The following is a 24,784-nucleotide window of genomic DNA, read 5'->3' as shown; positions in this document are numbered from 1 at the left end:
TGCATGCTAAGCGCACAGTACAGACTACACCACAATCTGCACGCTAAGCGCACAATGCAGACTACAGCACACTCTACACACTAAGCGCACAATACAGACTACAGTACAATCTGAACACTAAGCGCACAATACAGACTACAGCACAATCTGCACACTAAGCGAATACAAGCTACAGCACACTCTACACACTAAGCACACAATGCAGACTGCAGCACAATCTGCACACTAAGCGCACAATGCAGACTGCAGCACACTCTACACACTAAGCGCACAATACAGACTACAGCACACTCTGCACATTAAGTGCACAATACAGACTACAGCACACTCTGCACGCTAAGTGAACAATGCAGACTACAGCACACTACACACTAAGCGAATACAAATGACAGCACACTCTACACACTAAGCACACAATACAGACTACAGCACAATCTGCACACTAAGTGCACAATGCAGACTACAGCAGACTTTGCATACTAAGCTCACAATACAGACTACAGCACAATCTGCACACTGAGCGAATACAGACTACAGCACACTCTGCACATTAAGTGCACAATACAGAATATTGCACACTCTGCACACTAAGCGCACAATACAGACTACAGCACAATCTACACACTAAGCACACAATACAGACTACAGCACAATCTGCACACTAAGCGCACAATGCAGACTGCAGCACAATCTGCATGCTAAGCGCATAATACAGACTACACCACAATCTGCACGCTAAGCGCAAATGCAGACTACAGCACACTCTACACACTAAGCGCACAATACAGACTACAGTACAATCTGCATGCTAAGCGCACAATACAGACGACAGCACAATCTGAACACTAAGCGCACAATACAGACTACAGCACAATCTGCACACTAAGCGAATACAAGCTACAGCACACTCTACACACTAAGCACACAATGCAGACTACAGCACAATCTGCACACTAAGCGCACAATGCAGACTGCAGCACACTCTACACACTAAGCGCACAATACAGACTACAGCACAATCTGCACACTGAGCGAATACAGACTACAGCACACTCTGCACATTAAGCGCACAATACAGACTACAGTACAATCTGCACACTAAGCGCACAATACAGATTACAGCACAATCTGCACACTAAGCGAATACAAGCTACAGCACACTACACACTAAGCGACAATGCAGACTACAGCACAATATGCACACTAAGCGCACAATGCAGACTGCAGCACACTCTACACACTAAGCGCACAATACAGACTACAGCACAATCTGCACACTGAGCGAATACAGACTACCGCACACTCTGCACATTAAGCGCACAATACAGACTACAGTACAATCTGCACACTAAGCGCACAATACAGATTACAGCACAATCTGCACACTAAGCGAATACAAGCTACAGCACACTCTACACACTAAGCGACAATGCAGACTACAGCACAATATGCACACTAAGCGCACAATGCAGACTGCAGCACACTCTACACACTAAGCGCACAATACAGACTACAGCACAATCTGCACACTGAGCGAATACAGACTACAGCACACTCTGCACATTAAGCGCACAATGCAGACTACAGTACAATCTGCATGCTAAGCGCACAATACAGACGACAGCACAATCTGAACACTAAGCGCACAATACAGATTACAGCACAATCTGCACACTAAGCGAATACAAGCTACAGCACACTCTACACACTAAGCGCACAATGCAGACTACAGCACAATCTGCACACTAAGCGCACAATGCAGACTACAGCACAATCTGCACACTAAGCGCACAATGCAGACTACAGCACAATCTACACACTAAGCGCACAATACAGACTACAGCACAATCTGCACACTGAGCGAATACAGACTACCGCACACTCTACACACTAAGCGCACAATACAGACAACAGCACAATCTGCACACTAAGCGCACAATACAGACTACAGCACACTCTACACACTAAGCGCACAATACAGACTACAGCACACTCTACACGCTAAGTGAACAATGCAGACTACAGCACAATCTGCACACTAAGCGCACAATACAGACTACAGCACACTCTACACGCTAAGTGAACAATACAGACTACAGCACACTACACACTAAGCGAATACAAATGACAGCACACTACACACTAAGCGCACAATACAGACTACAGCACACTCTGCACATTAAGTGCACAATACAGAATATCGCACACTCTGCACACACGCTTGGGGAAAGAAACTTTTGAGGCTTCTGGTGGACCTGGCGGGGACAGCCCTGTAACGCCTGACTGAAGGAAGCAAGTTAAACATGCTGTGGCCGGGTGTAGCTGGTCTTTTACTATCTTCATTGCCCGCTTTTTAGCTCTGGACAAGTACAGGTCGTGGACTGAGGGAAGGTCGGCCCCGATGATCTACTCTGCGGTTCTGACCACCTTTTGGAACCTGCATCTGTCCCTCGCGCTGGCGGAGCTGTACCATACGAGTATGGAGGAGCACAGTACCGACTCCACAATCGCGGAGTAGAAGAGGAGCAGAAGCTTCTGTGGGATGTTGAACTTCCTTAGTTGCCTGAGGAAGAACAACCTCTGCTGCGCTTTCCCAACAGTGGCGTCAGCGTTGGACCCCCATTTAAGGTCCCGGGAGATTGTGGTCCCTAAAAACTTGAAGGAGTCCACTAGCGATACCACACTGTCAGCAATCGTTAGCGGAGGTGCACTAGATGACTTCTTCCTGAAGTCCACTATCATCTCGACAGTTTTGAGGGGGTTGAGCTCAAGGTTGTCGTGGATGCACCACTGGACCAGCCGGTCTACTTCCCGTCTATAGGCCGATTCATCCCCATCCTTGATGAGGCCGATGACGGTGGTGTCATCGGCGAATTTGATGATCTTTACTGATTGCGCCTCTGAGGTACAGTCATTTGTGTACAGGGAGAAGAGCAGGGGTGAGAGGACACAGCCCTGAGGGGCCCATGTACTAATGGACCGCGCTTGAGAGGTGAATTCCCTCGCTTTCACCACCTGTGTCCTATCTGTCAGGAAGTCTATTATCCAGGAACAGGTAGCTTCTGGGACCCCTAGGCGAAGTAATTTGGGGTGGAGGATGCTGGGGACGATTGTATTGAAGGCCGAGCTGAAATCGACAAACAGGACCCTCGCGTAGGTACCGGGAATGTCTAGGTGCTGTAGAATGTAGTGCAGGCCCAGGTTGACTGCATCCTCGACACACCGTTAAGCGCACAATACAGACTGCAGCACACTCTACACGCTAAGCGCACAATACAGACTGCAGCACACTCTGCACACTAAGCGCACAATACAGACTGCAGCACACTCTGCACACTAAGCGCACAATACAGACTACAGCACACTCTGCACGCTAAGCGCACAATACAGACTGCAGCACACTCTGCACACTAAGCGCACAATACAGACTGCAGCACACTCTGCACACTAAGCACACAATACAGACTACAGCACACTCTGCACACTAAGCGCACAATACAGACTACAGCACACTCTGCACACTAAGCGCACAATACAGACTACAGCACACTCTGCACGCTAAGGGCATTATTCAGGTTTGTTAGCAAAGCAAAACAAGTACACAATAAGCACACACTACACAATTATCTGCCAGATCTGGCTGGTTGGAATGACAATCTGGTAATGGATGAGAGAAAATGATAATAGACCATTTGCTCCCAAACACTGGGAAACTGACTTACTGTAAACTGCGTTCAAACACATTGCCTAAATTACACATTTAACCAGTTTGTATGAACGACAGGATTTATTCGTTTCCAGTGTTTGAGAGCAGATGGTGAATTGTCCTGCTTGTGCACAGATATAATAATCAAACTGAGAAACTAACACTACTTTCAGACAGAAAACCCGGAAATTACCCAGGTGCTGCCGGGACCCCCTTTCACACAAAGAAGCACATTACCGGGTCAAGAATTTCGACCCGGTAATTTGCGGATCAAAACGGGTATGTGTGAAAGGGTCAACCCGGCCCGATATTTATGGGTCTCCAAACCTGGTAAATTCCAGGGTCGAATTCCAGAGAAATTCAGCCCGTGTTGACACTTTCACACAGAAAAAGGACCCGTGTTTTTCATGAAATTATCGGGTGGAACTGCGTCACCCGGTAATTTCATTTTCTGTGTGAAAGGGGTATAATTAAGTCACCTGTGCCTAAACATGGATATCCTTAAAAGCTGCACTGCACAATAACTAGACGCTACACCATTGACCTACTGTCTATACTGTCTTGTTGTGACATTCACCCCCCCTATACTGGCACTGTATAGTAACCCCTGCCTGCCATCTGCCTGTATTACCCCAGATTATCACTGGCAGGGAATACAGAGTATACGCTCCATCGTACGAGGGCTCACGTGACTGCTTAGACATTCTCTGCAAACCGCTGACTGACATGTGTTATATAATATTATAATATTCCTTCCATCCCACATACTGACTGACCTGCCCAGCACTGACTAACCCTTTCCCTCCCACATACTGACTGACCGGCCCAGCACTGACTAACCCTTTCCCTCCCGCATACTGACTGACCAGCCCAGCACCGACTAACCCTTTCCCTCCCACATACTGACTGACCGACTCAGCACTGACTAACCCTTTCCCTCCTATATACTGATTGACCGCCCCAGCACTGACTAACCCTTTCCCTCCTATATACTGACTGACCGCCCCAGCACTGACTAACCCTTTCCCTCCCACATACTGACTGACCGGCCCAGCACTGACTAACCCTTTCCCTCCCACATACTGACTGACCGGCCCAGCACTGACTAACCCTTTCCCTCCCACATACTGACTGACCAGCCCAGCACTGACTAACCCTTTCCCTCCCAAATACTGACTGACCGGCCCGGCACTGACTAACCCTTTCCCTCCCACATACTGACTGACCGGCCCAGCACTGACCAACCCTTTCCCTCCCACATACTGACTGACCGGCCCAGCACTGACTAACCCTTTCCCTCCCACATACTGACTGACCGGCCCAGCACTGACTAACCCTTTCCTTCCCACATACTGACTGACCGGCCCAGCACTGACTAACCCGTTCCCTCCCACATACTGACTGACAGGCCCAGCACTGACTAACTCGTTCCCTCCCACATACTGACTTACCGGCCCAGCACTGACTAACCCTTTCCCTCCCACATACTGACCGGCCCAGCACTGACTAACCCTTTCCCTCCCGCATACTGACTGACCGGCCCAGCACTGTCTAACCCTTTCCCTCCCGCATACTGACTAACCCTTTCCCTCCCGCATGCTGACCGGCCCAGCACCGACTAACCCTTTCCCTCCCACATACTGACCGACCCAGCACTGACTAAACCTTTCCCTCCCACATACTGACTGACCGGCCCAGCACTGACTAACCCTTTCCCTCCACATACTGACCAGCCCAGCACTGACTAACCCTTTCCCTCCCGCATACTGACTGACCAGCCCAGCACTGTCTAACCCTTTCCCTCCCGCATACTGACTAACCCTTTCCCTCCCACATACTTACCGGCCCAGCACTGACTAAACCTTTCCCTCCCACATACTTACCGGCCCAGCACTGACTAACCCTTCCCCTCCCACATACTGACTGACCGGCCCAGCACTGACTAACCCGTTCCCTCCCACATACTGACTGACCGGCCCAGCACTGACTAACCCGTTCCCTCCCGCATACTGACTGACCGCCCCAGCACTGACTAACCCTTTCCCTCCCGCATACTGACTGACCGGCCCAGCACTGACTAACTCGTTCCCTCCCACATACTGACTGACCCGCCCAGCACTGACTAACCCTTTCCCTCCCGCATACTGACTGAACGGCCCAGCACTGACTAACCCTTTCCCTTCCACATACTGACTGACCGGCCCAGCACTGACTAACCCTTTCCCTCCCGCATACTGACTGAACGGCCCAGCACTGACTAACCCTTTCCCTCCTACATACTGACTGACCGTCCCAGCACTGACTAACCCTTTCCCTCCAGCATACTGACTGACCGGCCCAGTACTGACTAACCCTTTCCCTCCTGCGTGCTGACCGACCCAGCACTGACTAACCCTTTCCCTCCCGCATACTGACTGACCGGCCCAGCACTGACTAACCCTTTCCCTCCCGCATACTGACCGGCCCAGCACTGACTAACCCTTTCCCTCCCGCATACTGACTGACCAGCCCAGCACTGACTAACCCTTTCCCTCCCGCATACTGACTGCTTTCCTTCCCACATACTGACTGCTTTCCCTCCCACATACTGACTGGCCGGCCCAGCACTGACTAACCCTTTCCCTCCTACATACTGACTGACCGGCCCAGCACTGACTAACCCTTTCCCTCCCACATACTGACTGACCGGCCCAGCACTGACTAACCCTTTCCTTCCCACATACTGACTGACCGGCCCAGCACTAACTAACCCGTTCCCTCCCACATACTGACTGACCGGCCCAGCACTGACTAACCCGTTCCCTCCCACATACTGACTGACCGGCCCAGCACTGACTAACCCTTTCCCTCCCACATACTGACTGACCGGCCCAGCACTGACAAACCCATTCCCTCCCGCATACTGACTGACCGGCCCAGCACTGACTAACTCGTTCCCTCCCACATACTGACTGACCCGCCCAGCACTGACTAACCCTTTCCCTCCTGCATACTGACTGACCGACCCAGCACTGACTAACCCTTTCCCTTCCACATACTGACTGACCGTCCCAGCATTGACTAACTCTTTCCCTCCTACATACTGACTGACCGGCCCAGCACTGACTAACCCGTTTCCCTCCGGCATACTGACTGACCGGCCCAGCACTGACTAACCCTTTCCCACCCGCATACTGACTGACCGGCCCAGCACTGACTAACCCTTTCCCTCCTGCATACTGACTGACCGGCCCAGCACTGACTAACCCTTTCCCTCCCGCATACTGACTGACCGGCCCAGCACTGACTAACCCTTTCCCTCCCGCATATTGACTGACCGGCCCAGTAATGACTAACCCTTTCCCTCCCGCATACTGACTGACCAGCCCAGCACTGTCTAACCCTTTCCCTCCCGCATACTGACTAACCCTTTCCCTCCCGCATGCTGACCGGCCCAGCACTGACTAACCCTTTCCCTCCCGCATATTGACTGACCAGCCCAGCACTGACTAACCCTTTCCCTCCCGCATACTGACTGACCAGCCCAGCACTGTCTAACCCTTTCCCTCCCGCATACTGACTAACCCTTTCCCTCCCGCATGCTGACCGGCCCAGCACCGACTAACCCTTTCCCTCCCACATACTTACCGGCCCAGCACTGACTAAACCTTTCCCTCCCACATACTGACTGACCGGCCCAGCACTGACTAACCCTTCCCCTCCCACATACTGACTGACCGGCCCAGCACTGACTAACCCGTTCCCTCCCGCATACTGACTGACCGGCCCAGCACTGACTAACCCGTTCCCTCCCGCATACTGACTGACCGCCCCAGCACTGACTAACCCTTTCCCTCCCGCATACTGACTGACTGGCCCAGCACTGACTAACTCGTTCCCTCCCACATACTGACTGACCCGCCCAGCACTGACTAACCCTTTCCCTCCCGCATACTGACTGAACGGCCCAGCACCGACTAACCCTTTCCCTTCCACATACTGACTGACCGGTCCAGCACTGACTAACCCTTTCCCTCCCACATACTGACTGAACGGCCCAGCACTGACTAACCCTTTCCCTCCTACATACTGACTGACCGGCCCAGCACTGACTAACCCTTTCCCTCCTGCATACTGACTGACCGGCCCAGTACTGACTAACCCTTTCCCTCCTGCGTGCTGACCAGCCCAGCACTGACTAACCCTTTCCCTCCCGCATACTGACTGACCAGCCCAGCACCGACTAACCCTTTCCCTCCCACATACTTACCGGCCCAGCACTGACTAAACCTTTCCCTCCCACATACTGACTGACCGGCCCAGCACTGACTAACCCTTCCCCTCCCACATACTGACTGACCGGCCCAGCACTGACTAACCCGTTCCCTCCCGCATACTGACTGACCGGCCCAGCACTGACTAACCCGTTCCCTCCCGCATACTGACTGACCGCCCCAGCACTGACTAACCCTTTCCCTCCTGCGTGCTGACCAGCCCAGCACTGACTAACCCTTTCCCTCCCGCATACTGACTGACCAGCCCAGCACTGACTAACCCTTTCCCTCCCGCATACTGACTGCTTTCCTTCCCACATACTGACTGCTTTCCCTCCCACATACTGACTGGCCGGCCCAGCACTGACTAACCCTTTCCCTCCCACATACTGACTGACCAGCCCAGCACTGACTAACCCTTTCCCTCCCACATCACGCTGTAATTTAGTGGCAACACACATTCTTTACCACACACGAGCTGAACAACAATAATTAATCGCTTTTACAAAGTAAATATTAAGAGGTCACATCTCCAACAGAGACTAATCTCCTGCACTCCGCTGGATAAAGTCACGTATCCAATCCGGCCCAGCACTGACTAACCCTTTCCCTCCTACATACTGACTGACCGGCCCAGCACTGACTAACCCTTTCCCTCCCACATACTGACTGACCGGCCCAGCACTGACTAACCCTTTCCTTCCCACATACTGACTGACCGACCCAGCACTAACTAACCCGTTCCCTCCCACATACTGACTGACCGGCCCAGCACTGACTAACCCGTTCCCTCCCACATACTGACTGACCGGCCCAGCACTGACTAACCCTTTCCCTCCCACATACTGACTGACCGGCCCAGCACTGACAAACCCGTTCCCTCCCGCATACTGACTGACCGGCCCAGCACTGACTAACTCGTTCCCTCCCACATACTGACTGACCCGCCCAGCACTGACTAACCCTTTCCCTCCTGCATACTGACTGACCGACCCAGCACTGACTAACCCTTTCCCTTCCACATACTGACTGACCGTCCCAGCATTGACTAACTCTTTCCCTCCTACATACTGACTGACCGGCCCAGCACTGACTAACCCGTTTCCCTCCGGCATACTAACTGACCGGCCCAGCACTGACTAACCCTTTCCCACCCGCATACTGACTGACCGGCCCAGCACTGACTAACCCTTTCCCTCCTACATACTGACTGACCGGCCCAGCACTGACTAACCCTTTCCCTCCCGCATACTGACTGACCGGCCCAGCACTGACTAACCCTTTCCCTCCCGCATACTGACTGACCGGCCCAGCACTGACTAACCCTTTCCCGCCCGCATATTGACTGACCGGCCCAGTACTGACTAACCCTTTCCCTCCTGCGTGCTGACCAGCCCAGCACTGACTAACCCTTTCCCTCCCGCATACTGACTGACCGGCTCAGCACTGACAAACCCTTTCCCTCCCGCATACTGACTGACCGGCCCAGCACTGACTAACCCTTTCCCTCCCGCATACTGACTGACCAGCCCAGCACTGACTAACCCTTTCCCTCCCGCGTACTGACTGGCCCAGCACTGACTAACCCTTTCCCTCCCGCATACTGACTGACCAGCCCAGCACTGGCTAACCCTTTCCCTCCCACATACTGACTGCTTTCCCTCCCACAAACTGACTGACCGGCCCAGCACTGACTAACCCTTTCCCTACCACATACTGACTGACCAGCCCAGCACTGACTAACCCTTTCCCTCCCACATCACGCTGCAATTTAGTGGCAACACACATTCTTTACCACACACGAGCTGAACAACAATACTTAATCGCTTTTACAAAGTAAATATTAAGAGGTCACATCTCCAACAGGGACTAATCCCCAGCACTCCGCTGGATAAAGTCACGTGACCCGTCCGGCCCAGCACTGACTAACCCTTTCCCTCCTACATACTGACTGACCGGCCCAGCACTGACTAACCCTTTCCCTCCCACATACTGACTGACTGGCCCAGCACTGACTAACCCTTTCCCTCCCACATACTGACTGACCGGCCCAGCACTGACTAACCCGTTCCCTCCCACATACTGACTGACCGGCCCAGCACTGACTAACCCGTTCCCTCCCACATACTGACTGACCGGCCCAGCACTGACTAACCCTTTCCCTCCCACATACTGACTGACCGGCCCAGCACTGACTAACCCTTTCCCTCCCACATACTGACTGACCGGCCCAGCACTGACTAACCCGTTCCCTCCCGCATACTGACTGACCGCCCCAGCACTGACTAACCCTTTCCCTCCCGCATACTGACTGACCGGCCCAGCACTGACTAACTCGTTCCCTCCCGCATACTGACTGACCGGCCCAGCACTGACTAACCCTTTCCCTCCCGCATACTGACTGAACGGCCCAGCACTGACTAGCCCTTTCCCTTCCACATACTGACTGACCGGCCCAGCACTGACTAACCCTTTCCCTCCCGCATACTGACTGACCGGCCCAGCACTGACTAACCCTTTCCCTCCTACATACTGACTGACCGGCCCAGCACTGACTAACCCTTTCCCTCCCGCATACTGACTGACCGGCCCAGTACTGACTAACCCTTTCCCTCCTGCGTGCTGACCAGCCCAGCACTGACTAACCCTTTCCCTCCCGCATACTGACTGACCGGCCCAGCACTGACTAACCCTTTCCCTCCCGCATACTGACTGACCGGCCCAGCACTGACTAACCCTTTCCCTCCCGCATACTGACTGACCAGCCCAGCACTGACTAACCCTTTCCCTCCCGCATACTGACTGCTTTCCCTCCCACATACTGACTGCTTTCCCTCCCAAATACTGACTGGCCGGCCCAGCACTGACTAACCCGTTCCCTCCCACATACTGACTGACCGGCCCAGTACTGACTAACCCTTTCCCTCCCACATACTGACTGACCGGCCCAGCACTGACTAACCCATTCCCTCCCGCATACTGACTGACCGCCCCAGCACTGACTAACCCTTTCCCTCCCGCATACTGACTGACCGGCCCAGCACTGACTAACTCGTTCCCTCCCACATACTGACTGACCCGCCCAGCACTGACTAACCCTTTCCCTCCTGCATACTGACTGACCGGCCCAGCACTGACTAACCCTTTCCCTTCCACATACTGACTGACCGTCCCAGCACTGACTAACTCTTTCCCTTCCACATACCGACTGACCGGCCCAGCACTGACTAACCCGCTTCCCTCCGGCATACTGACTGACCGGCCCAGCACTGACTAACCCTTTCCCATCCGCATACTGACTCACCAGCCCAGCACTGACTAACCCTTTCCCTCCTACATACTGACTGACCGGCCCAGCACTGACTAACCCTTTCCCTCCCGCATACTGACTGACCGGCCCAGCACTGACTAACCCTTTCCCTCCCGCATATTGACTGACCGGCCCAGTACTGACTAACCCTTTCCCTCCTGCGTGCTGACCAGCCCAGCACTGACTAACCCTTTCCCTCGCGCATACTGACTGACCGGCTCAGCACTGACAATCCCTTTCCCTCCCGCATACTGACTGACCGGCCCAGCACTGACTAACCCTTTCCCTCCAGCATACTGACTGACCGGCCCAGCACTGACTAACCCTTTCCCTCCCGCATACTGACCGGCCCAGCACTGACTAACCCTTTCCCTCCCACATACTGACTGACCGGCCCAGCACTGACTAACTCTTTCCCTCCCACATACTGACTGACCAGCCCAGCACTGACTAACCCTTTCCCTCCCGCATACTGACTGACCAGCCCAGCACTGACTAACCCTTTCCCTCCCACATCACGCTGTAATTTAGTGGCAACACACATTCTTTACCACACACGAGCTGAACAACAATAATTAATCGCTTTTACAAAGTAAATATTAAGAGGTCACATCTCCAACAGGGACTAATCCCCTGCACTCCGCTGGACAAAGTCACGTGCCCCGTCCGGCCCAGCACTGACTAACCCTTTCCCTCCTACATACTGACTGACCGGCCCAGCACTGACTAACCCTTTCCCTCCCACATACTGACTGACCAGCCCCGCACTGACTAACCCTTTCCTTCCCACATACTGACTGACCGGCCCAGCACTGACTAACCCGTTCCCTCCCACATACTGACTGACCGGCCCAGCACTGACTAACCCGTTCCCTCCCACATACTGACTGACCGGCCCAGCACTGACTAACCCTTTCCCTCCCACATACTGACTGACCGGCCCAGCACTGACTAACCCGTTCCCTCCCGCATACTGACTGACCGCCCCAGCACTGACTAACCCTTTCCCTCCTGCATACTGACTGACCGGCCCAGCACTGACTAACTCGTTCCCTCCCGCATACTGACTGACCGGCCCAGCACTGACTAACCCTTTCCCTTCCACATACTGACTGACCGGCCCAGCATTGACTAACTTTTTCCCTCCTACATACTGACTGACCGGCTCAGCACTGACTAACCCGTTTCCCTCCGGCATACTGACTGACCGGCCCAGCACTGACTAACCCTTTCCCTCCCGCATACTGACTGACCGGCCCAGCACTGACTAACCCTTTCCGTCCTACATACTGACTGACTGGCCCAGCACTGACTAACCCTTTCCCTCCCACATACTGACTGACCGGCCCAGCACTGACTAACCCTTTCCCTCCCGCATACTGACTGACCGGCCCAGCACTGACTAACCCTTTCCCTCCCGCATACTGACTGACCGGCCCAGTACTGACTAACCCTTTCCCTCCTGCGTGCTGACCAGCCCAGCACTGACTAACCCTTTCCCTCCCACATACTGACTGACCGGCTCAGCACTGACAAACCCTTTCCCTCCCGCATACTGACTGACCGGCCCAGCACTGACTAACCCTTTCCCTCCCGCATACTGACCGGCCCAGCACTGACTAACCCTTTCCCTCCCGCATACTGACTGACCAGCCCAGCACTGACTAACCCTTTCCCTCCCACATACTGACTGACCGGCCCAGCACCGACTAACCCTTTCCCTCCCGCATACTGACCGGCCCAGCACCGACTAACCCTTTCCCTCCCGCATACTGACTGCTTTCCCTCCCACATACTGACTGCTTTCCCTCCCACATACTGACTGGCCGGCCCAGCACTGACTAACCCTTTCCCTCCCACATACTGACTGACCAGCCCAGCACTGACTAACCCTTTCCCTCCCGCATATTGACTGACCGGCCCAGCACTGACTACCCCTTTCCCTCCCACATACTGACTGACCAGCCCAGCACCGACTAACCCTTTTCCTCCCACATACTGACTGACCGGCCCAGCACTGACTAACTCTTTCCCTCCTACATACTGACTGACCGGCCCAGCACTGACTAACCCTTTCCCTCCTACATACTGACTGACCGGCCCAGCACTGACTAACCCTTTCCCTCCTACATACTGACTGACCGGTCCAGCACTGACTAACCCTTTCCCTCCCACATACTGACTGACCGGCCCAGCACTGACTAACCCTTTCCCTCCCACATCACGCTGTAATTTAGTGGAAACACACATTCTTTACCACACACGAGCTGAACAACAATAATTAATCGCTTTTACAAAGTAAATATTAAGAGGTCACATCTCCAACAGGGACTAATCCCCTGCACTCCGCTGGATAAAGTCACGTGCCCCGTCCAGGACGGCCTAGTAATTAACCCCTGTATCACCCATAGGAAACGACATGTCTCCTATCTCTGTCACCCTGCAGTGGGAGGGGCAGGCTCCATGTCTCACAGCCCCTCTCTGTGTTACCCTGCAGTGGGAGGGGCAGGCTCCATGTCTCACAGCTCCTCTCTGTGTCACCCTGCAGTGGGAGGGTCAGGCTCCATGTCTCACAACCCCTCTCTGTGTTACCCTGCAGTGGGAGGGGCAGGCTCCATGTCTCACAGCCCCTCTCTGTGTCACCCTGCAGTGGGAGGGGCAGGCTCCATGTCTCACATCTCCTCTCTGTGTCACCCTGCAGTGGGAGGGGCAGGCTCCATGTCTCACAGCCCCTCTCTGTGTCACCCTGCAGTGGGAGGGGCAGGCTCCATGTCTTACAGCTCCTCTCTGTGTCACCCTGCAGTGTTATGTAAATGGATGAATTGGCGCAGGGCGCCATGCACTATGAATGTATGTTTAATAATGTGTTTTATGTAGTGCTGTGTGCACGGCTGTAGGATTACATGTATTGTAAAGGGAAACATGCACTACCTCTGTATAGGACTGGATAAGGAACCCTCTGCGACTAGGACATGATATGTAACACATCTCCTAGCAGGAGGACTGGAGAATGAGGAGAGCTTCTGATGGTGGTCAGTGCCCAGCAGGTGATGTCCCGGATTCTGCAGCTCTATTGAGGAGGAGTCACAGGCGGGATTCACTAATGATGTGGAAGGGGATGTAGTTATGTGACTGGCGTATCTACCCCTACAGCCCACACCCTCACAATTCCAATGGTCGGCATGCCGGCCAGCAGGGACTATTCCCACGGCACCCATATAGTGAGAATAATCACGCAAGGGGCTTGTTGTGCTCACGCCCCCCTCCCCCCCCCCCCCCCCCCGTCGGCATCTGCTGCTGGGATTCCGACGTCGGTATGCTAACCAGCAGTCTCCTGCTGCCGGTCATGCAATACACACCCCAGCGGAAGTTATTCCCCCAAACATCGCAATGATACTAATCTTATACGCAGAGGATGCGGCGGCTGCTGGGGGTACTGGGAGGTATCCAATCAGAACCCCATAGGCTTCTATTGAGTATGCTGGGAGGGATCCGTATCAGAACCCCATAGGCTTCTATTGAGTATGCTGGGAGGGATCCATATCAGAACTCTCTCAGGAGGATTGCGAAAAGGGGATGCGGTTATTTGACACCGACACCCGGATCCCAACCCCTGAATATCACCTGTAGGGAGCAGCTCCCTGGTCTGGTGTCTCTATCATGCAGTACCTTGTATCACCTGTAGGGAGCAGCTCCCTGGTCTGGTGTCTCTATCATGCAGTACCTTCTATCACCTGTAGGGAGCAGCTCCCTTGTCTGGTATCCCTATCATGCAGTTCCTTCTATAACCGGGTGTAGTACGGTTTGCCGGCGGTCGGGCTCCCGGCGACCAGCATACCGGCGCCGGGAGCCCGACCGCCAGCTTACCAACAGTGTGGCGAGCGCAAATGAGCCCCTTGCAGGCTCGCTACACTCGCCACGCTGCAAACACGGTGGCGCGCGCCACACTATTTTATTCTCCCTCCAGGGGGGTCGTGGACCCCCACGAGGGAGAATAAGTGTCGGCATGCCGGCTGTCGGGATCCCGGCGCCGGTATACTGTGCGCCGGGATCCCGACAGCTGGCATACTGAAGACCACCCCTATAACCTGTAGGGGGCAGCTCCCTTGTCTGGTATCTCTATCATGCAATACCTTCTATAACCTGTAGGCAGCATCTCCCTTGTCTGGTGTCTCTATCACGCAGTACCTTCTATCACCTGTAGGCAGCATCTCCCTTGTCTGGTGTCTCTATCATGCAGTACCTTGTATCACCTGTAGGGAGCAGCTCCCTTGTCTGGTGTCTCTATCCCTTGTCTGGTGTCTCTATCACGCAGTACCTTCTATCACCTGTAGGGGGTAACTCCCTTGTCTGGTGTCTCTATCATGCAGTAACTTCTATCACCTGTAGGGGGTAACTCCCTTGTCTGGTGTCTCTATCATGCAATACCTTCTATAACCTGTAGGCAGCATCTCCCTTGTCTGGTGTCTCTACCACGCAGTACCTTCTACCACCTGTAGGCAGCATCTCCCTTGTCTGGTGTCTCTATCATGCAGTACCTTCTATCACCTGTAGGCAGCATCTCCCTTGTCTGGTGTCTCTATCATGCAGTACCTTGTATCACCTGTAGGGAGCAGCTCCCTTGTCTGGTGTCTCTATCATGCAGTACCTTGTATCACCTGTAGGGAGCAGCTCCCTTGTCTGGTGTCTCTATCATGCAGTACCTTCTATCACCTGTAGGGAGCAGCTCCCTTGTCTGGTGTCTCTATCATGCAGTACCTTGTATCACCTGTAGGGAGCAGCTCCCTTGTCTGGTGTCTCTATCATGCAGTACCTTCTATACCTGTAGGCAGCAACTCCCTTGTCTGGTGTCTCTATCATGCAGTACCTTGTATCACCTGTAGGGAGCAGCTCCCTTGTCTGGTGTCTCTATCATACAGTACCTTCTATCACCTGTAGGGAGCAGCTCCCTTGTCTGGTGTCTCTATCATGCAGTACCTTGTATCACCTGTAGGGAGCAGCTCCCTTGTCTGGTGTCTCTATCATGCAGTACCTTCTATCACCTGTAGGCAGCAACTCCCTTGTCTGGTGTCTCTATCATGCAGTACCTTCTATCACCTGTAGGGAGCAGCTCCCTTGTCTGGTGTCTCTATCATGCAGTACCTTCTACCACCTGTAGGCAGCATCTCCCTTGTCTGGTGTCTCTATCACGCAGTACCTTCTATCACCTGTAGGGGGTAACTCCCTTGTCTGGTGTCTCTATCATGCAGTAACTTCTATCACCTGTAGGGGGCAACTCCCTTGTCTGGTGTCTCTATCACGCAGTACCTTCTATCACCTGTAGGGGGCAGCTCCTGTGCCTGGTGTCTCTATCATGCAGTTAATTTTGTCACCTGTAGGAGGCAGCTCTCTTGTCTGGTATCTCTATCATGCGGTACCTTCTATCACCTGTATGGAGCAGCTCTCTCGTCTGGTGTCTCTATCATGCAGTACCTTCTATCACCTGTAGGGAGCAGCTCCCTTTTCTGGTGTCTCTATCATGCAGTACCTTGTATCACCTGTAGGGAGCAGCTCCCTTGTCTGGTGTCTCTATCATGCAGTACCTTCTATACCTGTAGGCAGCAACTCCCTTGTCTGGTGTCTCTATCATGCAGTACCTTGTATCACCTGTAGGGAGCAGCTCCCTTGTCTGGTGTCTCTATCATACAGTACCTTCTACCACCTGTAGGCAGCATCTCCCTTGTCTGGTGTCTCTATCACGCAGTACCTTCTATCACCTGTAGGGGGTAACTCCCTTGTCTGGTGTCTCTATCATGCAGTAACTTCTATCTCCTGTAGGGAGCAGCTCCCTTTTCTGGTGTCTCTATCATGCAGTACCTTGTATCACCTGTAGGGAGCAGCTCCCTTGTCTGGTGTCTCTATCATGCAGTACCTTCTATACCTGTAGGCAGCAACTCCCTTGTCTGGTGTCTCTATCATGCAGTACCTTGTATCACCTGTAGGGAGCAGCTCCCTTGTCTGGTGTCTCTATCATACAGTACCTTCTATCACCTGTAGGGAGCAGCTCCCTTGTCTGGTGTCTCTATCATGCAGTACCTTGTATCACCTGTAGGGAGCAGCTCCCTTGTCTGGTGTCTCTATCATGCAGTACCTTCTATCACCTGTAGGCAGCAACTCCCTTGTCTGGTGTCTCTATCATGCAGTACCTTCTATCACCTGTAGGGAGCAGCTCCCTTGTCTGGTGTCTCTATCATGCAGTACCTTCTACCACCTGTAGGCAGCATCTCCCTTGTCTGGTGTCTCTATCACGCAGTACCTTCTATCACCTGTAGGGGGTAACTCCCTTGTCTGGTGTCTCTATCATGCAGTAACTTCTATCTCCTGTAGGGGGCAACTCCCTTGCTGGTGTCTCTATCACGCAGTACCTTCTATCACCTGTAGGGGGCAGCTCCTGTGCCTGGTGTCTCTATCATGCAGTTAATTTTGTCACCTGTAGGAGGCAGCTCTCTTGTCTGGTATCTCTATCATGCGGTACCTTCTATCACCTGTATGGAGCAGCTCTCTCGTCTGGTGTCTCTATCATACAGTACCTTCTACCACCTGTAGGAGGCAGCTCCCTTGTCTGGTGTCTCTATCATATAGTACCTTCTATCACCTGTAGGAGGCAGCTCCCTTGTCTGGTGACTTTATCATGCAGTACCATCTATCACCTGTAGGGGGCATCTCCCATTAGTGTGAAGGGAGTACCTTCCTCAGCCTCTGTTACCATCATGCTGTTCCCATCTAACACCTCTTGCAGTTGATCACATACTAATAAGTTGTTGAGGGAAGACTATATACTCTATTGTAGGAGACACCCATAGTACGTTCTCCCACCAGTGACCATTCTGACTGTAATAAAAATACATTCTATAGACAGAGTGACATTTATTCTCTCTCACCTTTAGGAAGCAGCTTCCCCGCGCAGTCCCCTCGCTCAGCGTTGCGTTATAAACGGCATTGGCAAAGATGGGTTCGTTATCATTAACATCCAGTAACTGGACCTTAACAATGGCCGTGGAGGTTAGAGCCGGTTGCCCCCGGTCGGAAGCCACCACTGTTATCTTTGGCTGTGGGTCTTTCTCATAATCCAACAGGGCAGCTGTGGTAATTACTCCGGTTTCCGAGTTGATATGGAACCAAGATGTGTCCAGTAAGCTGTATATGACATCTCCATTCTCTCCTTTATCCTTATCCCGGGCCGTTACCTGGAGGAGGAAACTCCCAGGGTGCACTGCTTCAGGCACGCTGTGGATGTATTCTTGGCGGTCAAATATTGGTGGGTTATCATTAACGTCAGTCACCTCGAGAACAAATGAGGATTCTGCTCTCAATGGAGGACTACCTGAATCTGTAGCAAGCACCCTCAGGCGGTAAGAGTCTCTCTCCTCCCGGTCTAGTAACTTGTCCACACAAATGAGGTAGATGATGCTATCCTTTGTGGTCAAAGCAAACTTACCCTCCCCACCCTCCAGAGTTACGTCCACATCGGGATGCTCCCCATAGTCTGGATCTGATACAGAGATGCGGGCTACGTATTGCCCAGGCGTAGCCCCCTCTGACACTCTTGGAGCCCCATCTTCACTCAGGAAGATAATAGTCATGCTTGGCTGGTTATCATTGGAATCCCGTACATGAATAGATACAAATGTGGTTCCCACTTCTGGCTGCACTGCTCCATCCCTGGCTTGGACAACCAGTTCATGAGCTTTCCGGGTCTCGTAATCCAAAGGTTTACTAAGCTGAATAAGTCCAGAATGCGGATTGATGCTGAAGAAACCTTCAGGATCACTCTGCCTACGGTTAATTTCATAAGTGACTTCCCCATTTTGGCCCAGGTCGGCATCAGTGGCATAGACCTGAATGACACTCGACCCTGGCAAAAGGCTTTCCGAAATGAGTGACTGGTAACGGCTCTGGTTGAACACTGGGGCATGGTCATTGATGTCTAAGATGGTGACATGCAGTTTTGTTTGTGTACTGCGGCTCGGAGAACCACCATCATAGGCTTCCAGAGTTAAGGTGTAGGATGAACGGTTCTCTCGATCCAGATCTGAGTTTACAACTAGCTCTACAGAGAGTCCACCACTGGATGTTCGTCTAGTTTCTAGCCGGAATGTTTGCAAAGGATCTCCACTCTGAATTATGTAGCCCTGAATTCCCAACACTCCACTGTCCTGATCTACAGCTGGTTCTAGTGGGTAGCGAGTGCCTTTAGGTGTGTGCTCCGGAATATCTAGCTGTGCACGATCTTTACCAAAAGTGGGTGAGTGGTCATTGATGTCATCCACATGGATATCCACCTCCACAGTAACACCTTCTGGGGTGACTGCTGTAAAACTATAGAGGTTCCGTTGCTCCCTGTCCAGGACTCGAGCAGTTTTGATGATTCCAGTGTGTTCATCTATATCTAAATCGCTAGTAACGCCACTTCCTTCCTGTGCAGATATGAAGAACATGTGCCCGCTGGAGCCAGGTGGAAGACCAGCACTGATGTCACCAATGATGGTACCAGCAGGTTGCTCTTCATCAATGTGCAGCTCCAGCGTGCCCAGAGAGGAAGAGGACGGAGAACATGCCAAGAGCAGAAACAGGTACAGCCTGGGCGTCAGCATAGTTCATACATCCACTTCAAGGTCAGAGATGACAATGGCCCATTCTACAGGAGGAGACAAGGAACAAGGATACAGTGTGAGAGGTGTCTGTACACAACGGATGCAAGAGTCACATCTAGCTCTAATGCGTCTATGTCGCCTAGCTGTGGGAGGAGCTGGCTCCATGTCTAATGGCTCCCATATCTCTGTGTCACCCAGGTGTGGGAGGAGCTGACCCCATGTCTAATGGCTCCCATATCATATGTCTGTCACTCAGCTGTGGGAGGAGTTGGCTCCATGTCTAATGGCACCCATATGTCTGTCACTCAGCTGTGGGAGGAGCTGACCCTATGTCTAATGGCTCCCATATGTCTGTCACTCAGCTGTGGGAGGAGCTGACCCCATGTCTAATGGCTCTCATACTGTATGACTAGGTCACCCAGCAGCGTGAGGAGCTGACAAAATGGCTCTCATATATCTGTGTCACCCAGCTGTGGGCGTAGCAGACCAAGGGGACTATTTACTAAGCCTCAAATGGAGATAAAGTGGACGGAGATAAGTACCAGCCAACCAGCTCCTAACTGTCATTCAAACCCAGTCTGTAACGTGGCGGTTTGGAGCTGATTGGCTGGGACTTTGTATCTCCATTCACTGTATCTCTGTCCAAGGCTTAGTAAATAGACACCATGGGGTAAATTTACTAAGATTCGTAATTTCCGAAAAAAGGTCAAAGTTCAATCACGAATGACATCGACAGTGTAAAACTGCAACTTTTTGAATTGATTACGATGGATTTACTAAGCTGTCGTATTCGGGTTTTTCTTTTCTTCCGATGTCGATGTCATTCGTTTTTTTTTACCTATTTTTACGGCAGTGATTAGCAAAACACTGCCGTTTTTTTTTACAATCAATCTCGGCCGGATCTGTGTGATCCGTGCTGGGGTTCTTATTTTTTTTTTTTTTTATTAAACAATGTAAAATCCCCAAAAAAAATGCGTGGGGTCCCCCCTCCTAAGCATAACCAGCCTCGGGCTCTTTGAGCCGATCCTGGTTGCAGAAATATGGGGAAAAAAATGACAGGGGTTCCCCCATATTTAAGCAACCAGCATCGGGCTCTGCGCCTGGTCCTGGTCCCAAAAATACGGGGGACAAAAAGAGTAGGGGTCCCCCGTATTTTTAAAACCAGCACCGGGCTCCACTAGCTGGACAGATAATGCCACAGCCGGGGGTCACTTTTATATAGTGCCCTGCGGCCGTGGCATCAAAAATCCAACTAGTCACCCCTGGCCGGGGTACCCTGGGGGAGTGGGGACCCCTTCAATCAAGGGGTCCCCCCCCCCAGCCACCCAAGGGCCAGGGGTGAAGCCCGAGGCTGTCCCCCCCCATCCAATGGGCTGCGGATGGGGAGGCTGATAGCCTTTGTTGTAAAAGAAAAGATATTGTTTTTAGTAGCAGTACCACAAGGCCCAGCAAGCCTCCCCCGCATGCTGGTACTTGGAGAACCACAAGTACCAGCATGCGACGGAAAAACGGGCCCGCTGGTACCTGTAGTACTACTACTAAAAAAATACCAGAGATGAGCGGATTCGGTTTTACTCGGTTTTACTCGGTTCTCAAAACCGAATCTTATTGTAAAACCGAGTAAAACCGAACCCGCTCATCTCTAAAAAATACCCAAAAAAAGACAAGACACACACACCGTGAAAGTATAATTTTATTACATACATACACACATACATACATACTTACCTTAAGTTCCCACGCAGGTCGGTCCTCTTCTCCAGTAGAATCCAAGGGTACCTGTTGAAGAAATTATACTCACGAGATCCAGGGGTCCAGGCTCCTCGGGAAATCCAGGGGTAATCCACGTACTTGAAAAAAATAACAAAACGGTGTCCCGACCACGAACTGAAAGGGGACCCATGTTTGCACATGGGTCACCTTTCCACGAATGCCAGAAACCCACTCTGACTTCTGTCTAAGTGGGTTTCTTCAGCCAATCAGGGAGTGCCACGTTGTAGCACTCTCCTGATCAGCTGTGTGCTCCTGTCCTCACTGACAGGCGGCACACGGCAGTGTTACAATGTAGCGCCTATGCGCTACATTGTAACCAATGATGGGAACTTTCTGCCCTGCGGTTGACCTAAAGTGACGTCACCGCTGAGCTGAAAGTTCCCATCATTGGTTACAATGTAGCGCATAGGCGCTACATTGTAACACTGCCGTGTGCTGCCTGTCAGTGAGGACAGGAGCACACAGCTGATCAGGAGAGTGCTACAACGTGGCACTCCCTGATTGGCTGAAGAAACCCACTTAGACAGAAGTCAAAGTGGCTTTCTGGCATTCGTGGAAAGGTGACCCATGTGCAAACATGGGTCCCCTTTCAGTTCGTGGTCGGGACACCGTTTTGTTTTTTTTGTCAAGTACGTGGATTACCCCTGGATTTCCCGAGGAGCCTGGACCCCTGGATCTCGTGAGTATAATTTCTTCAACAGGTACCCCTTGGATTCTACTGGAGAAGAGGACCGACCTGCGTGGGAACTTAAGGTAAGTATGTATGTATGTGTGTATGTATGTAATAAAATTATACTTTCACGGTGTGTGTGTCTTGTCTTTTTTTGGGTATTTTTTTAGTAGTAGTACTACAGGTACCAGCGGGCCCGTTTTTCCGTCGCATGCTGGTACTTGTGGTTCTCCAAGTACCAGCATGCGGGGGAGGCTTGCTGGGCCTTGTAGTACTGCTACTAAAAACAATATCTTTTCTTTTACAACAAAGGCTATCAGCCTCCCCATCCGCAGCCCATTGGATGGGGGGGGACCCCTTGATTGAAGGGGTCCCCACTCCCCCAGGGTACCCCGGCCAGGGGTGACTAGTTGGATTTTTGATGCCACGGCCGCAGGGCACTATATAAAAGTGACCCCCGGCTGTGGCATTATCTGTCCAGCTAGTGGAGCCCGGTGCTGGTTTTAAAAATACGGGGGACCCCTACTCTTTTTGTCCCCCGTATTTTTGGGACCAGGACCAGGCGCAGAGCCCGATGCTGGTTGCTTAAATATGGGGGAACCCCTGTCATTTTTCCCCCCATATTTCTGCAACCAGGATCGGCTCAAAGAGCCCGAGGCTGGTTATGCTTAGGAGGGGGGACCCCACGCAATTTTTTTTGAAAAAATAATCACTTTCCCACCCCTTCCCACTGATATACATGCACGGATCTCATGGATCCGTGCATGCCTATCCAATCACGAATAAAAAAAGCAGGTCTGTTTTTTTTTAGCACTTTTTTACGAGTTGTAATTTTTCACGGCAGTGTTTGTTCTTTTTTTGCTTTGCACTTCTTAGTAAATGACCGAGATTCATACTTAAACAGCCGCGTTTTGACCGATGGTGTATTCATTCGTAATTTTTTACCTGAACTTGCAAAAAATTACGAATGCCCTCATCACTGCCGTGATTAGTGCTTAGTAAATTACCGAGATGACACTTTGATGAAAAAACGGCATCTCGGTCAAAATCGGGAGCTTAGTAAATTTACCCCCATGTCTAATGGCTCCCATGTGTCTGTCATTCAGCTGTGGGAGGGGCTGACCCCATGTCTAATGGCTCCCAAACTGTATGTCTGGGTCACCAGCAGGGGGAGGAGCTGACCTAATGGCTCTCATATATCTTTGTCACCCAGCTGTGGGACGAGCTGACCCCATGTCCAACAGCTCCCCTTATGTCTGTCACCCTGCAGTGGGAGGGGCTGACCCCAAATCTCATAGCTCCCATGTGTCAATGAGAGGGGCTGACCCCATGTCGCATAGCTCCCATATGTCTGTCACCTTGCAGTGGGAGGGGCTGACCCCACATCTCATAGCTGTGCAGTTGAAGGGGATGACCTCATGTCACATGGCTCTCATGTGTTTGTCACCCTGCAGTGAAAGGGGCTGACCTCATGTTACATGGCTCGTGTGTGTGTGTGTGTGTGTGTGTGTGTGTGTGTGTGTGTGTGTGTGTGTGTGTGTGTTTGTGTCACCCTGCAGTGGAAGGGGCTGACCTCAAGTCACATGGCTCTCATGTGTGTCACCCTGCAGTGAAAGGGGCTGACCTCAAGTCACATGGCTCTCGTGTGTGTCACCCTGCAGTGGGAGGGGCTGACCCCATCTCACATGGCTCTCGTGTGTGTGTCACCCTGCAGTGGGAGGGGCTGACCCCATGTCACATAGCTCTCGTGTGTGTCACCCTGCAGTGGGAGGGGCTGACCTCATGTCACATGCCTCTCATGTGTGTGTCACCCTGCAGGGGCTGACCCCATGTCACATAGCTCTCGTGTGTGTCACCCTGCAGTGGGAGTGGCTGACCCCATGTCACATAGCTCTCGTGTGTGTGTCACCCTGCAGTGGGAGGGGCTTTCTATTTGTGGCTTTCTATTCTGTACTCCTCCACCCTCCTGACAGCTGCGGATTCCCGGTTATCTTAGGCCTGCAGCTGCTTTTACTCTGAAATGTAGAGGAAAAGAGTATTTATATATTTTCTCTTTGTCATGTTAGAATTACTGCCCCTGTGCAGAGCAATCATCAGTCCTCCACTAGCCCAACACGCTGCACTTCTATATTAACCCCATCGGTACGTCATGGTGTCTCCACAGCGTTGCTGCCCCCGCATACCAACATACGGAGCAACTGATCTGAGGAACAGCTTTTACCAAGCTCTGCAACAAGCCTGAACCCGGGGACCGCCCGTTACAAGCCCCGTGCTCTAAGTGTGACCCCGGGGACCGCCTGTTACAGGCCCCGTGCTCTGTGTGTGACCCCGGGGACCGCCTGTTACAGGCGCCGTGCTCTATGTGTGACCCCAGGGACCGCCTGTTACAGGCCCTGTGCTCTATGTGTGACCCCGGGGACCGCCTGTTACAGGCCCCGT

The 24,784-nt window shown here is 52.4% G+C and overlaps 1 protein-coding gene across 1 annotated transcript in view; it reads right to left on the bottom strand.

The window, feature by feature from the left end:
* DCHS1 (dachsous cadherin-related 1) overlaps positions 1 to 19,941 on the bottom strand; it is a 131,806-nt gene extending 111,865 nt beyond the window's left edge. Inside the window, exon 1 of the mRNA XM_063950773.1 lies at positions 18,190 to 19,941. Within this exon, the coding sequence (XP_063806843.1) occupies positions 18,190 to 19,902 (1,713 nt within the window). The 5' untranslated portion in view covers positions 19,903 to 19,941. The remainder of the gene's footprint in view (positions 1 to 18,189) is intronic.
* Between the last annotated feature and the right edge of the window lie 4,843 nt (positions 19,942 to 24,784).

The sequence above is a fragment of the Pseudophryne corroboree genome, chromosome 2 (genome assembly GCF_028390025.1).
Source record: "Pseudophryne corroboree isolate aPseCor3 chromosome 2, aPseCor3.hap2, whole genome shotgun sequence".
Taxonomy (NCBI): Eukaryota; Metazoa; Chordata; class Amphibia; order Anura; family Myobatrachidae; genus Pseudophryne; species Pseudophryne corroboree.
This window is presented reverse-complemented; position numbering and strand designations above follow the sequence as displayed.